Source organism: Thalassophryne amazonica, chromosome 21 (assembly GCF_902500255.1).
Source record: "Thalassophryne amazonica chromosome 21, fThaAma1.1, whole genome shotgun sequence".
Classification (NCBI taxonomy): domain Eukaryota; kingdom Metazoa; phylum Chordata; class Actinopteri; order Batrachoidiformes; family Batrachoididae; genus Thalassophryne; species Thalassophryne amazonica.
Genome location: NC_047123.1, coordinates 38082241 through 38099553, shown reverse-complemented (window position 1 = coordinate 38099553; position 17313 = coordinate 38082241). Strand labels below are relative to the sequence as shown.

At 41.5% G+C, this 17313-nt stretch overlaps 1 protein-coding gene across 1 annotated transcript; it reads right to left on the bottom strand.

Annotated features, from left to right (window-relative positions):
- Positions 1 to 877: 877 nt before the first annotated feature.
- Positions 878 to 13176, bottom strand: rnf217 (ring finger protein 217). The gene is made up of 7 exons (XM_034162563.1): positions 12543 to 13176; positions 8753 to 8974; positions 8118 to 8282; positions 3790 to 3887; positions 3607 to 3710; positions 2297 to 2368; positions 878 to 1099 (listed from the first exon to the last, which is right to left on the bottom strand). The coding sequence occupies exons 1-7, from the start codon at positions 13152 to 13154 to the stop codon at positions 1020 to 1022; spliced, it is 1353 nt and encodes a 450-aa protein (XP_034018454.1). The 5' UTR covers positions 13155 to 13176; the 3' UTR covers positions 878 to 1019.
- Positions 13177 to 17313: the final 4137 nt, after the last annotated feature.

Below are 17313 nucleotides of genomic sequence, written 5' to 3'. Positions count from 1 at the left end.
ACCTCCCAGTATTAATATATAAAATTTTAAATTTTGAGAGTTTTACAGCTTTTGAGTTTTAGAATGTGGAAAGTTTTGCTGGATATAAGGACAGCAATTTCTCCTGACAAGCACAACTTACAGCTTTGAACACAACACGCAACATCACACGTAGCCTGCATTTGTATTTGAGCTTTTTTGTGTGCATTTATTTTTTAGTGTTTTTTTTGTGTGTGCATCCTCAAAAATTAATGTTACACATCAGTGAGCTGCAAAACCCACGTCAACCACAAGAGTACTTTCGCAGCAGAGGCAGTATAACTGGGATCAGTACAAAAAAACAAAACAAAAAAATTTAAGAAAATACTGAGCTGGAACAACAACAAAACAAAAATGTCACACAGAGGGCCTGGCACTTTGAAACAGACTACTTCCATTGGCAAAAGAAACTAAAAATGGCTGAGAGAGCTGCGCGCTGAGCGGGTTTCTGAGCCTGACGTGCACTTTGGCAAATATTAGCCTGAATTCACAAGTGCGGGCGCAAACAAAGTGCGCGTCTCTTTTCCGTCGTCGTCTTTGCTACGCCTGAAGCTGTTTGTAGCCGAGTCACGTGCAAGCAAAGACAGCAAACCTGTAAATACCAACTGTTAAATGTGTGACACAAAAACGTTTCCATGTTGCGCTGCAGGAACGTTGTGGCACGTCTCGGTCATGTCCCCTCTAAGCCACCGTACAAAGCCACCTGAAAACTGAGGCGCTCGGCCCATTTTGTGAGCAGCACCGCAATGTCTGGAGCTTCTCTGAAAGTTAACACCAACTTCCTGGAGTTGTTTCCATCTGAATCAAGCAGTCGTCCCACAAGACGCAAATCTTCAGCTGAACTCTTCGGATTCATGCGTTTTTTTTTTTTTTTTTTTAATAAATTTCCTGAAAATTCTCAGATTTTGCAATGACTCATGTTGATGCATCCGTTTCAGAGGGAGAAGGCGCACTGCCAGTCAGTTGTGGTCGACATGATGTCCAGGTGCAGGTCTTCCCTCTCAGATCCACCGTCCAGATCCCTGAGCGCGCTGCTTCTTCCTCCTCTTACATACGTAGTAGACGGGAAAAACGACCAAACCTGCAGATGGAATTCAGACAGAACGGAGACAGACGAGGACAGCTGATGACTAAACGTCTCCGTGGTGATGCAACATGAACTGTAATCAGTTTTAAAGTCTGTGCTGATACTGAAGATATCGGCTTTTGCACTCTTGGGGAGTTTGTTGATGTTGCATGTTGATAAAAGAAGAAAAAGGTGTGCACAGCCTGTTGATGGCGCTGTGCCACCAGCATGAGGACACAGCCATTAAGCCGTGGTCACAACCCGCCGTACTTGCACGTGTGTGCAGTCTACTTGCAAAAACATGGGCTAAATTTGGAGATCCGTACGTCGTAAGTACTGCCTGAGTACGAATTTAGGAGCACACAGACACGCCGTAGAGGTTTTAGTGCATGCAGAACTTTCGCTGCGGATTCACCAGCAGTACAGATGACGCACGTTGTGAGTACTGCCTCAGTACGAATTCAAAGCAGCAGATTTTCATTCAATTACTACTGAATTAACCAAATCCGTCCAGAGGCAGCAGGCTACTCACCACATACTATGGAATTAAATTGTAGGTATCAGATCTTGAAGATTGAGATACACATATATAAATTAGAATTAAGTTGAAATTTAAAAAGCTGGTAATCAACTGTGTAGTGAATATATTCCTCTATCAGTGTTTCACACCTTGTGTGACTTTTCACTAACAGGCTGGACATGCTCATGCATCGCCGACGCCGAAAAACACCTGCCGCTCCGGTCCTGCTCATAACACACACATCAAAAGAAAAGCAGACCCCCCCACCCCACACACACACACACACACTTTTGTCAACTCTCTTTATCGTTACACTCCTAGAGACGTGCGTTGAACGTACTCCCTCCCTCCTCTTGCTACTGCCTCGGTACATTTTCACAAAAACGTAGTGGCCGTGGCATCCACAGAAAATGTACGGTGAAAAAAAATGCACAGTGGGTTGTGACCGGCGCTTTACTGTGGTTATAAGACCTGCCACACACATACACGGCGTCCCATTAGAATGACACTTTCATCTCTTTCTGTGCATCACTTTGCAGCAACACAACACTGATTCTACCAACGAAGAAGAAAAACCTTCAGCCGCCAGCGGTTCTAAAATCCGTCCAATCTGGACGCTGCTTACAGATGCTTACTTCTGCTTCATGTAAATAAGCACACGCCTTGTGATGAGATGTGTGTGTTTGCGTTACCGATGACGAGTGCAATGGCGCCGAACACCACAAGCAGCAAGACGACCACTGGAGCGATCAACAACTTCGTGGCTGCACAACGAGAGAAATACTTCATTAAAAACATCGACTGCAGAAATTAACATTGACTTCTATCCGTTTACTTCCATCAAGGATGTTTTTGTTTTCATCCATTTGTTTATGTGGAATTAACAAATAAACATTATTTCATTATTACAAGTAATTAAAGTGTGATTTTATCATTAAATAGATTTTTTTGTTTCCCGTCATCCAAAGACAAATTATGAATTAAATTATAAAAAGTACTTTTTTTTCTCTTATTAAAATCCAAAAATGTTTTGTTGCCTTCTGCGGCATGAGGCAGTTCTTTTCTACCAAACAGAAGGTTTTGGGTTCAAGTCCCACTGTGTCCCGTTCTAGGTGCACACCAGCAGATTTGATAGAAAGGACATCCAGTGTAAAAACTGTGCCAAATCAACATGTAACTCAAAACTGGGTCTGCTCTCACACACAAAAAAAAACACTGGTCAAGCCAAAAGAAAGTTTTGAAATCCAACATTTAGAACGTTTGAAAAACCATTTAAACCCATCTGTCCATGAATAGAAGATCTTGAGACCAGATAAAACTACTTTCTTAAATGTAGCCGCACTTTAATTCCATATATTCTGCATCTACAAATTATTCAAACCAATTTAAAAATTTTCAAATTAATAATTTTCAATGAGCCCATTTAAAACCAGGCAGGTGGTTAGAAAGTGACAGAATACAGTTTTAAAATATGTTTGAAATATTTAAAAAGGTACTTTAGATATAAGATAGAATTGATCAACTTTAGATCCAGTTTAAAGCAGTTGTGCTTTGGTTTACATAATTTAAAACTCAAAATAATACATTAAAATGTGGTTTTAAAACAGTTTTGTTTAAAACACATTTAACAGCTTAAACTAATTTAAACCACATAACTGATAAAAATGTTTCGACTTCATTTCCTTCTGAGAATTTGCAACAATATAAAACTTGATTTTGATTATTTTTTTAATCCGTTTAATGACAAACAAACTGATCACTAAAATGATTTCTGTTGATTAAGAGATTGATGAACAGATTAATCGTATCAGCATTTGTTAGCTTTGACCTGGAACACAAACTCAGAAATCAGATGAAACCTTCTCATCCAGATTCCTGAAAATCTATTAAAAAAAAAAAATAAATAAAAAAAAATAATAAATAATAATAATAATAAAAATAATAATAATAAAGATCCAACAAATGGATGAAACAAACTGCCACCAATCAGACGGAGCGTTACCGCAGATGGAGCCTCTGACGAAGCGTCTCAGGTGAGGTTTATCAGGTAGGTAACGATACTTGCAGCCAAACACGCTGAGGTTCGAAGTGTGGTCTCCAAAAAACCTGAGAGCAGGTCAAAGAGTCCGTCAGGAAAACACAAAAACACCCACGAAGAAGAAAAAGAACTTTAGAAGAGTCCAACCTCAGGTGTCGGTAGCGCTCGCCACAGCGGTAACAGAAATTCGTATTACACTGAGCGCAGGTCATGTGGTCGCATCCCTCCGTCCGCTGAATATGGATCTACAAAGACAAAGACAAACGCAACAAACTGGACTCAGGCTCATCCTGGACTCAGACTTTGGACTGAAACCAGTTCTCAGAATTATGACCCAGAGTTCAAACGCGAACACGTGGTGTGGAACCAGCAATAGGTTCAAGACCGAGAAAAGCCAAATCTGTGAGAGAAAAGTCAAAAAACCTTATTCCCGAAGGCGACCAAACCAAGAGTCGAGGTTACGTTACAGTGACGGATTTTCCATGCGATTTTTACAGAATTAGTCTCGGCCAGCGTTCAGGCTCACGAGGTCAATTTATTTAAGAAAATAGAAAAAATAAAAAACCCACCGGCAGCATGTTTGCAGGAAATCTTTCCAATTTGGTTTCTGAGAAACGTCCCTTGTGTCAACCTGCAGGTAGACGGGTGCCTCAAAACCGTGGAAGTGGGTCTTTTGAACCAGTAGGAAACGTGCCCGGACAGGACGGGAAACAAGAAGACCTGATGTTGGAGTTTTCAGTTCAGTTTGTGGTTTTATTATCAGATGGTGGTTGAAGGACTCTGACTGCTGAACTGCGTTTGAGTTGAAGGTCTTTTACTGTAATCCATCATAAACCTTTTCCTCAGAACGAGCTTAAGAAACAAATCCTCTGACTTTATTAAAGTTTAAAAACATCATCCTCGTTCTGATGGTGAAATGACTCAGGAACTCACTTTTTGAAGAAGAAGAAGAATTTCAGTTGTGCTTGATTGTTAAAATGTCACAGACATCCATTAATTGATCATTAATGGTGTGGAACAGCTTGTTAGTCTCCTCCTGCTCCTTCCAGAAAATGATATGATGAACACAGACGGGAAATATTTGCTACTGCAAGTAAACAGTTCTTAGATAATTGATCTAATTTATAGCTTCCCTGAGCCATCGTCTGAGAATAAATTAGATACGGTGGAGATGAACACAGCAATGACGAGGCAGAGAGAAGACCATGTCAGCTTATGGAGCCGACAGAAACGAGAGCAAGAACTCACTCTGTGGACCACATCATCATCACCATCATCATCATAATTATCATCATCATCGTACCCACCATCACAATTATCATAATCATCCTCACCATCATCATCATAATTATCATCATCATCGTACCCACCACCACAATTATCATAATCATCCTCACCATCATCATCATAATCATCAGTATCATCATTCCCCCAATCATAAATATTATGATCATCCTCACGATCAACATCATCATCATCATAATTATCATCATCATCATCAACATCATCATAATCATCAGTATCATGATTCCCCCAATCATAAATATTATGATCATCCTCACGATCAACATCATCATCATCATCATCAACATCATCATAATCATCAGTATCATGATTCCCCCAATCATAAATATTATGATCATCCTCACGATCAACATCATCATCATCATAATTATCATCATCATCATCAACATCATCATAATCATCAGTATCATGATTCCCCCAATCATAAATATTATGATCATCCTCACGATCAACATCATCATCATCATCAACATCATCATCAGTATCATCATTCCCCAATCATAAATATTATGATCATCCTCACGATCAACATCATCATCAACATCATCATAATCATCAGTATCATCATTCCCCCAATCATAAATATTATGATCATCCTCACGATCAACATCATCATCGTACTCACCATCAGAATTATCATAATCATCCTCACCATCATAATCATCATCAACATTATCATAATCATCAGTATCATCATTCCCCCAATCATAAATATTATGATCATCCTCACCAACATCATCATCATAATAATCATCGTACTCAACATCAACATAATCATCAGTATCATCATTCCCCCAATCATAAATATTATGATCATCCTCACGATCAACATCATCATCATCATAATTATCATCATCATCATCAACATCATCATAATCATCAGTATCATGATTCCCCCAATCATAAATATTATGATCATCCTCACAATCAACATCATCATCATCATCATCAACATCATCATAATCATCAGTATCATGATTCCCCCAATCATAAATATTATGATCATCCTCACGATCAACATCATCATCATCATAATTATCATCATCATCATCAACATCATCATAATCATCAGTATCATGATTCCCCCAATCATAAATATTATGATCATCCTCACGATCAACATCATCATCATCAACAACATCATCATCAGTATCATCATTCCCCAATCATAAATATTATGATCATCCTCACGATCAACATCATCATCATCAACATCATCATAATCATCAGTATCATCATTCCCCCAATCATAAATATTATGATCATCCTCACGATCAACATCATCATCGTACTCACCATCAGAATTATCATAATCATCCTCACCATCATAATCATCATCAACATTATCATAATCATCAGTATCATCATTCCCCCAATCATAAATATTATGATCATCCTCACCAACATCATCATCATAATAATCATCGTACTCAACATCAACATAATCATCAGTATCATCATTCCCCCAATCATAAATATTATGATCATCCTCACGATCAACATCATCATCATCATCATAATAATCATCACCATCGTACTCACCATCAGAATTATCATAATCATCCTCACCATCATAATCATCATCAACATTATCATAATCAGTATCATCATTCCCCCAATCATAAATATTATGATCATCCTCACCATCAACATCATCATCATAATAATCATCATTGTACTCACCATCAACATCATCATAATCATCAGTATCATCATTCACCCAATCATAAATATTATGATCATCCTCATCATCAACATCATCATAATCATCAGTATCATCATTCCCCAATCATAAATATTATGATTATCCTCATCATCAACATCATCATAATCATCAGTATCATCATTCCCCCAATCATAAATATTATGATCATCCTCACGATCAACATCATCATAATTATCATCATCATCGTCCTCACCATCAACATCATCATAATCATCATCATCACCATCATTATCACCACCATCAACATCATCATAATCATCATCATAATCCTCATCACAAACACAATCATCAGTAACAACAGCATTTGTTTCTTAGTTGATCTTTACAAAGCGATAAAGAAACCTTTATACTCTGATGCTGATGAGCATCTGAATTTTTACCTTAGGCTATCAAATATGGCCATCAGGCATTGCAAAGACTTAAGTCCATCTGTCCATCTGTCCGTGCTCAGCCTAAGTCCAATCCTGTTACTGCCAGAGTCTTTAAATTCAACAGGGAACATTCTTGGGACACAGAACTTGGACAAGTTCAGAGATGACTAACCTTGACCTTGAATAATTCGACTTCATTCAATTAAATTTGAATTAAAATATTAAAAATTTCACTTGATTTTAAAAAAATGTATTTGTCTATCTACCTATTTGATACTGATTAGTAATGACTCAATAGTGTCTGCTGTTGCACATTCACAGATGTTGTGCTGTGTGGCCTCCAGCTTAAGCAATGTGTGTTTACACACCATATGACCAGTAGATGTCAGTATTCTCCAGTTATCCATTAAATGAGGCTTGCAGTAATGAAGCTTTTGGTGAAGCAACTGGCTGGGAGGCTCAAATTGTCAAAGCTTTGACACTTAAAAAAGGCTTCATCTCGCTGTCATGACTTTGTTGTTTAGTATGAAAAACTGGCGTTAAACTCCACCTTCTGAGATACACTACGACTGTGGTCTCCATCAGCAGTTTCAATAAGAACGTGACTATATTTGTTTTTCCTCTCGTCTGCTGGAGGAGCGTCCCAAAGATTCCAGGAGGAAGCAGAGCATAAAGTCATGCTGTCTGACTCCTGTGTTAACGACATGGAGAAAATAAAGAATCTGACCACTTAAACTACAAATTAACAGACTAAAATGTTACCAAACAAATTTGTATTCGCTGAATTTGCTCTAATCTTAGAATTAAGGTTAAAAACGTGCAACAATGTAAATCCAAACATAAAATCAGTGAATTATTGCACCTTGCTGTTCTCAGAATGTTATTCTAATGTTAAATGAGTCTCCACCGGTCAAACACGCCAATCCATCAGTTCCACGTTCCGTCCATTCATTCTGATCTTTCCATCCGTCGTCCTTCTTAACCTTCACTGATTTAATCACTGAACCTTCATTTCCTCACATTATTAAATCTGATCAATAACAAACAGCAGAGCGGTGTTCCGGGTCGCTCACCTTACACCGCGGGCACTTCTGGGCGTTTCGCTGTCCGTGCTCGATGACGCTGGCCCAGGACCGGAGCAGCTTGTCTCCTTTCCTGTAGTCGCTGCATTTGACCCCGATGTGCCAGGGGGCGTGGCATTTGAAGCACCATACAAACTGGCAGTTACTACACTGGATCTGCAGCAGGGACAAGAGAAGAACATGTTCAGCGGATCCAGGACCGGCTGTCCCTCTCCAAACCAAAAGCATCCAGTTCTTCTGCAAAGAGCAACAAAGTGCCTCCAGGTGCGCCGGGTACATGAACCGGTCCAGAGCGCGCAGGTTTTCAACCCTTAATTTAAGCACTCCGTGGATTCTACGGTTGATATAAAACCTGCACTTCTTGGACCTTTATGGAACCAGTTTGAGACCACTGGTCCAGTGGGTTCTGGGTCTAACCAGGCAGAGAGACCCAGAAAACCTCCAATGGGACAAAACTGGTCTGATGCCCAGTTATTTGTCTGCAGGTGGTGCTGCAGCAATGAAGTTTGCAGTTACAGTTTCACATTGGCGGTAATAACGTCTTCTTAGAACTGTGCTGTCACCAGGTCAGAGTCCTGGCTGCTGCAGGGTTCAGGTCTGTACCAGATCCTGGGACGTGATCTTACCTTGTACTTCTGTTCCGAGCGATTTGGGTTGTGCTTCCTCAGCGAGGTGAAGTGTCTGCACTGGGGGCATGGCTTGGTTCTGGCATCCAGCTGACTCAGCTCCAGAAAGTAGTGATATTTTTTCATGTCCTCCTCGGCAAGATGGGAAATGACCACGCCCTCCTCCAGGAACCCGCTGCATTCTGGGATTGGACACCTGATGTACGGTTTGGCCAGTCGCACCTGAGAAACAACAAACATATGAGTTTAACGAAGCAGAACACAGCACCATCAGGCAAGAGCGTGCACGACAAGAGCGTGCATGACAAGGTTCTCAAAAACAAACAAAAATAACTGGTTGTTGCGCACATTTTTAACGTCAAGACTTGCAACAGTCTATTTTTTAATACATAATTAATTTACTTGTAATTGTGCAAATTTACTTTTGGGTAAAATTAATTTATGGCTGTTCAAAGGAAAAAATTTGAGCATCTCATCAAAAATTATTATTATTTTTTTTTACATTGTGTTAAACAGATTTTCATGTTTTTAGTTTGGAGATAATCTGGTTTTAAAGTGATCCACACCCATAACAGTCTGGTTTGAAATAAACTAAAGTAAAGTCAACTAAATTAAACTCAATCAATCAATCAATCAACTTTTTTCTTATATAGCGCCAAATCACAACAAACAGTTGCCCCAAGGCGCTCCATATTGCAAGGCAAGGCCATACAATAACCATGAAAAACCCCAACGGTCAAAACGACCCCCCTATGAGCAAGCACTGGCCACAGTGGGAAGGAAAAAACTCCCTTTTAACAGGAAGAAACCTCCAGCAGAACCAGGCTCAGGGAGGGGCAGTCTTCTGCTGAGACTGGTTGGGGCTGAGGGAAAGAACCAGGAAAAAGACATGCCGAGAAGGGGGGCAGAGATCGATCACTAATGATTAAATGCAGAGTGATGCATACGGAGCAAAAAAAAGAAAGAAACAGTGCATCATGGGAACCCCCCCACAGTCTACGTCTAAAGCAACATAACCAAGGGATGGTCCAGGGTCACCCGATCCAGCCCTAACTATAAGCCTTAGCGAAAAGGAAAGTTTTAAGCCTAATCTTAAAAGTAGAGAGGGTATCTGTCTCCCTGATCTGAATTGGGAGCTGGTTCCACAGGAGAGGAGCCTGAAAGCTGAAGGCTCTGCCTCCCATTCTACTCTTACAAACCCTAGGAACTACAAGTAAGCCTGCAGTCTGAGAGCGAAGCGCTCTATTGGGGTGATATGGTACTACGAGGTCCCTAAGATAAGATGGGACCTGATTATTCAAAACCTTATAAGTAAGAAGAAGAATTTTAAATTCTATTCTAGAATAACAGGAAGCCAATGAAGAGAGGCCAACACGGGTGAGATATGCTCTCTCCTGCTAGTCCCCGTCAGTACTCTAGCTGCAGCATTCTGAACCAACTGAAGGCTTTTTAGGGAACTTTTAGGACAACCTGATAATAATGAATTACAATAGTCCAGCCTAGAGGAAATAAATGCATGAATTAGTTTTTCAGCATCACTCTGAGACAAGACCTTTCTGATTTTAGAGATATTGCGTAAATGAAAAAAGGCAGTCCTACATATTTGTTTAATATGCGCTTTGAATGACATATCCTGATCAAAAATAACTCCAAGATTTCTCACAGTATTACCAGAGATCAGGGAAATGCCATCCAGAGTAACGATCTGGTTAGACACCATGCTTCCAAGATTTGTGGGGCCAAGTACAATAACTTCAGTTTTATCTGAGTTTAAAAGCAGGAAATTAGAGGTCATCCATGTCTTTATGTCTGTAAGACAATCCTGCAGTTTAGCTAATTGGTGTGTATCCTCTGGCTTCATGGATAGATAAAGCTGGGTATCATCTGCGTAACAATGAAAATTTAAGCAATACCGTCTAATAATACTGCCCAAGGGAAGCATGTATAAAGTGAATAAAATTGGTCCTAGCACAGAACCTTGTGGAACTCCATAATTAACTTTAGTCTGTGAAGAAGATTCCCCATTTACATGAACAAACTGTAATCTATTAGACAATATGATTCAAACCACCGCAGCGCAGTGCCTTAATACCTATGGCATGCTCTAATCTCTGTAATAAAATTTTATGGTCAACAGTATCAAAAGCAGCACTGAGGTCCAACAGAACAAGCACAGAGATAAGTCCACTGTCCGAAGCCATGTCTATAGTTGAAGGAAAAAAGCAATTTAAAGACAATTTTTTTTAATTCTGAGAAACTGTAATGGACATTTTTTTTTTCCTGGTTTGTGACATTTTAAAGACAAAAATAACTGACAGGTGAATCAGTCATCACAGCACATGCAAGCTCACGTGCACGCACAGGAAGACTGTGCAGACGTGACGCGTTGCCACAACATTAACATGTCCTACAAACAAAAGACCGGTCGGACAGGTTCAGGACACTCCGGAGTGCATGCACGCATGCACACTGACATCAAAACAAACAACATCAACACATGACTCACCACCTCTGCCCAGGAGCAAGGCAGCAGGACCACAGCAGCGGCACAGTGTGACAAGAACCAGGCTCCGCCCACACAGTTTACACAACTTCGATCTGATACTGTGAGTTTATCAGATTCTGCATCACTTTGACATCAAAGCAACAAAACCGCAAATAAAACAAACAGACGAGCGATAATGAATTCACAGATTATCGAGACGATCAGCGGCGTTTAATCCACACAGACTCCTGTTTGTCTAATCCGAAATAATCCCAGTTTTTGCTGTTGGACACCAAGGACAAAGTCCTGTTTGTCCGGAGTAGGGCTGCTGTGAGTCCAACGGTTCCCATCAGACCTCAGAGCTGATCCGGGGTCTGATCAGGAATATTGGGAGTTGGGAGCAGATTTCTCCAAGTGGAACTGATATTACGTCAGGAAGGACATCTGGTGTAAAACTGATGACAAATTCCAACGCGGATCGGTACCGGATCCCCCGTGATGACTTCAAGCAACCAGGGACACTAAGAATTTCTATTTCAGTTCATTTATAGTTTTTATACTCACGCTGACGCCGGTTTAATTTCTACTAATCTTTGTGTTTAGTTTTTTGTCTCTTGTGATTGATTAGCGATTTCTTTAAAGATCTATATTCATGAAATTATCATCAACCAGTTTTCAACAGTTTTACTCCACAGAGTTTTATTTGGATAAAAATGAGATGATATGGATTTGATTATTGATTATTGTTACGTTTTATAAGATCACTTGGAGAAATCTCGCTGTGTTTAACATTTTCTGACATTTTATAAACACAATTACTTAGTCATCTTCAACTGCTGATCTGGGATGAGGTTGTGGGGTAACCTCAATCCATTAGATTAATATTCAGGAATTGAAACAGTCGTTAGCTGCAGCCCCTGATGACATCATTATCAAACATCAAAGTCAAAGGCTAACTTTTAATTCATCTGAGATGCAACTTTTTTTTTCTGATGGATAAAATTTTAGAAGCAGAGAAAAGAATGTGGGCGTGTCATCTGGAGGAAGCCGAGTGCTGCCGAAAATCACACACAAAATAAAATAAAATCTATAAAATGATATTAAGAAGCAGCGAGTGTCGACTTAGATTTCCGCTTCAACGGAAATTAATATTTCAACATCATCATCATCTCTATTATAACGGCGAGTCACATTAACGTTTTAAATGTTTCACATGCAGAAATTTAAAAATGCATTCTGGGACATTTTAGGTTCACTCCTCCCCTCCCCCGCTGTCTCCGCCCCTGGCAGCACGCGCTCACTCACTTGGGAGGTGACGTAGAGCGTCAGGCAGACGTCACACACCACCTTCCGGCAGCAGGGCAGCGCGGCGCAGCTTTTCTCCTCCAGACACACGCGGCAGCAGCGCGCGGCAGCGCCGTCGGCTTCGTCTGCGTCTCTGCGGCGGAAGTCGCTTCCGACAGCCGCCAGATCCTCCAGCGTGTGAAGCTCCGGCTCGGGACTCGAACCCGCGTCCTCCTCTTGGAGGTCAGGCGTGTCATAGCGCTGGAAGTCGGTGTGGACGCAGTAAACCGCGCACTCGACGCGCTCGGCGCTAAAATCACCCGCCGGCGCGCCGTCCTCCTCTTCCGGCTGCCTCGCGCCGTCCTGCATCCACCTGTCCGCGCGCAGCTGGAAGGAGGCGCTGCTCCTCCTCCGCGCTCCTCCGTTACAGTTGTTGTTGTTGTTGCCCTCCTCGCCGTCTTTCGCTCCTCCATCCGGCGCAAAAAGCGACTTTGATCGGGTGACGCGGCCGTTCAAACCCGAAACTTTGCGCTCGCTGATTGAACTCTGCGTCGCTCTGACGCCGTTGACGAAAGTGCGCATTTTCCAAACATCCGGCGGCTCATCGTCCGAACCCGCTTCAGCTCTCCCCATTTAGACACAAAAACAAAACAAAGCAGGCGGCACACTTCCGGCTCTGGGCATGCGGGAAGCAGCGATTGGCCAATGAGGAACCGAGTGGTGACCTCAGCTTTAGCACGAGCCAGTCAGAGCCGCGGCCAGCCAACTCGGGGCCCGCGGGCCGACCACAGCCCAGAACCACAAAGACCGAACCAGACAGGAGAGTTAGTTAATGAAACCACAAAATACTGCAAATAATAATAAAAACACAAACATGAAACTGAAGAACAAAACAACAAAGACATAAAAATAACGTGAACCAAAGCAACGGAGGCTGCAGCCTCACTGTCTTAGAATTAAATCATATGTGACAGCAAACTGCTTTGTGGTGTATTTCAAATACAACTAATACAAACACTGAGAACTGAAGTGCATCCAGGGAGTGTGTACCTCCACCAAGCCTGCATACTGCTTAAAACTGGATCCAAGGACCAAAATATGTTCCTGATCAAATTCTAAATCTGACATTATCCATCTGCTCAACAAATTTCATCGACACCCCCACACAATGTTTTGACTTAAATGTTGATATGAGCCAAACATTCATCTGGATCACCTCCAAAATGGGATCAATTATTTCCTGGAACATAACTGATCTGCTTGGAGTGTTTCACTGAATTCTGCTGGTTACTTTTTGAGTTATGTTGCTCACAAACAAACAAACAGAGCTCTTTGGTGGAGCTAACTTTTATTTTTAGAAAGAGATATTTTGTAAATGTAACATTTCTGTATCATATACTTTTTTTCGACAGCAGGGGCCTCGTGCAAAGATTTGTGTGGTTTTCCTACTGAAACACGGTGTACGTTAAAACCCAGAAACTGGCATAATCACAGAAATATTCAGATGTATCAAAGCGTGCGTATACATGGATCCAAGCATGTTCTTTTTGTACATCCCAATCAATATGGAATTGAGCGCGCATCCAGAAGTACCAACCTCCTCCCTGTCCACACCTCCATCTGAATATGCAAATTTATTTAAATAGCTTGGTTGTGTCATGTTGACGGTATCATAAGTGTGTAGTGTGTTTGATGACATCCGACATTGTCTCTGTGTTGTTGTGTGTAAAAATTAAAGCATTTGTTAAGGCAGAGTGTAGAAAAGATGAAAGCTCTGACTTGGTCTTTGTTCTCCCATGCAGCTCACCGCAAAGTATAAGGAAGTGTGTGTGCATGTGTGTGTGTGTGTGTGTGTGAGGCTATATAAATGCTGAGGCTCAGAACACTGAAATTAAAAATAAAAAAAGGTCAGACAGATCATTTCAACGGAGGGGACAGAGCGGAGGAATTGGCCCCATTCAACAGAAAAGTGGCCGTGATAGTGGGTGACACATCTGACATCCCGACATGTCCCGACTAACTCCTCCGCTACTGTCTGAGCGCAGGGATGGAGTTCACTGTAGCGCCTCTCTTGGTCGGTGTTGGGGTTTGTTCTGCAGCCCTAGTTTCACCAGCAAAACATAAAACAAATACAAATGAATAATAAATATAAAAAAACATATTTGAATGCTCACATGCCCGAATGTGCCCACGCTGGTTTTCATTTGGGACAATTACACAAAAATTATTTCCTCACTAAGCAGCCAGCCATCGTGCACCGTGTCAGCCTCTAGCCTGTTCCCAACCCAACACAATGCATTTGTGCATCACATATGATTTGAACACTGATGGAATTAAAATGTTTCCTATTAATAAAAGCAGATTTATCATCTGGTGGTGCCTTTGCACTTTAATGTTTGAATGTGATGTACCTGGATGACATCTGGATGATTGTGTTCCACGCAGCTGGCACAGCTTGGCTCAAGGTTGACTGGCACACTCCTGGCTGATCAGCCAGCTCACACTGGAATGCCCAGGAAGCCCAGCGTGGGCAGCACCTGTGTGGGCACAGACGACCCCTGGCTCCTCGCCGTGTTGCGCTCTGGGCCGGCTGCAGTTCTGCGCACAACTCCAGTCACAGAGGCCTTGATAATCGAAATCAGTTTATGAGCCAATTATCATCATTTGGAAGTAAATCCTCGTGTTCCCTGAATACACGCTCACGTCTGATTGCACCATTTGTAAGGTCCTGTAACAACGCTAACACAACCACTGTTAGTGCCATTTTACGCATCACTGTGCACGTTTTTATATCCATCCATATAACTGTAAACAAGTGGGTGTGTTAATGTTGATCAGTGTGTTTCTGATGTGCACGTCACTCTGATGACTTCATGTTTTCACACTATAGCAGTTCCCTGTGTCACCTCTACGTGTCCACAGAGGAACAATAACTGTAGAAACGTGCGCACACACATTTCCACGTTCATGTCACCTTTGATACATCTGAATGCGAGCGTGGAGACGGACGGACACCAGGGTTTTGTGCATGAGGCCTCTGATCTTTTGGTGGCTGCTGCTTCTGGATGAATCCGTCACAGTTCTCACTTTAGCCCAAACATGTCGTTTCAAATGAAAAGTAACACCTGAACACTTAAGAATCAAAGTTAATTTGGGAAAATTTGTAGTTGCTGTTGGCGCTTTGTTCAAATAAAGCAAAGTGGGGCAACCTGCCTGTGAAATGGGGCCGTTCTAATTCCTCATTAACGCCACAGGGTAATTGGTTCTCTCATCTTTTTTGTGCCCAGTCAGCTTCAGAAGAAAATGCCAACGACATTAACAGCATGAACAAATCTGTTTTTCCAGAAAAAATAAAAAACAGAAAACCTGTCAGAACTGTTGCTGTTTTGCACATTAACAAATCTGAGGACAGGAACAAGGATCCGAGCAAACACCAAAACAGATCAGGAGCTCAGGTGCTGACCTCTGTGACCTGTGAGCAAAACAGACTGAATTGTGGGATTTGGAGTATGTTTTTTACCTTGTGTGTTCTTCTGGCTCTGACCGTGCCTTCGAGCGCTCCGTAAGGATGGAGGATCTTCTCCTCTTACTGATTATGTTTCCTGCACAGTGCAGCACAAAGCCACTTCCCAGCAGTGAGGCCCAGATCCAGGGTTTTCTCACTGTCACCCTCAGCTGATGTGGTTTCAGAGGAGAACAGGTTGAGCTTCATTTGAGGATCTGGATTTTCTTCCCAAGTGAAATAAAATTTAAGATCTGAATCCCAAAACCACAGAGATACCTGAGCATGTTTATTTACAGGGAGGAGGTCTGATATTTGCTTTCTGACCTCACTGAAGCGGCCGAGATGTTAAATTATGTTGCGTTGTCACGATTATTATTGTTATTTAACTTAAAGTGATAACAGAGCAGATCAGGTCATATCACATCCACCAGAAGCTTGGTTAAAGCCCCGCCCACTCTTTGTGACCTCAGCTGAAAATCTGAAACAGCTGGAAAAATTAGGAGAAGGTAGTGGACACGGACAAGTCCTTCAAGGACATCAGAATATCTCTGGACATACGGTGAAACTCAGAGACGACAGATACGTTGTTGTCATCCATAATGACGTCCTGATGACCAAAATAAAACCTGAACAACGAGATGCCAGAAAGGTGCCAAAACCAGATGTGGCTCCAGGTGACCTGCCAGGCAGCAGAGGTCCACTCAGGAGTCCAGATGTTCTGCTAATGTCATCTGTAAACAAAGCAGCCATTCGTTAGAGGTCATACTTTGAATAAATTAGCCCCAATGAACAAAATGATTCGATGTGTCTTTATGGCGGTGTAAGCAAGTGACATCATGATGTGGACAAAGAGGACGCGGAGTGTGAGGGGATATTTTTAAAGTCTCCTTGTTAAACGGTGTATTCTGAAGCATTTATAAAAAGTGTTTATTTGTTGTTCATATTGTGTCCTTGTCAAGGCTGTCTGATTAAAACATTGTAAAACTCAGGTCTAAAAAGTGCTTGGGCAGAAACACGGTAACCACAGTACCCCCCCCACCCCCGGGTTCTTATCCCGATTTAGCAGCACTTTTTAGATCAAGTTCCTTGTATGCATCCAGTGTTCAATCACAGAAATCCATCAAAAAAAACAAAAAAAAGATAGAAGTGGGGAAAAAAACTGACTTCAAAGTCATAAAGTTGAAGGTGAATCTGCAGCTTGGACAAAATGGTTTTTTAAAAGAATTCCAGGCTATAACTTTAATTCTCTTCCCTCTTTCACTCCCATTATTTTCCAGGTACATGGTA

Excerpts from the sequence above, each read along its gene's own strand:
- rnf217 (XM_034162563.1), bottom strand. The coding sequence starts at position 13,154 with ATGGGGAGAGCTGAAGCGGGTTCGGACGATGAGCCGCCGGATGTTTGG. Across the intron at positions 8,975-12,542 it reads CGCTCTACGTCACCTCCCAA|GTGCGACTGGCCAAACCGTA; the intron begins GTGAGTGAGCGC and ends GTTGTTTCTCAG. Across the intron at positions 1,100-2,296 it reads CGCCATTGCACTCGTCATCG|GTTTGGTCGTTTTTCCCGTC; the intron begins GTAACGCAAACA and ends TTCCATCTGCAG.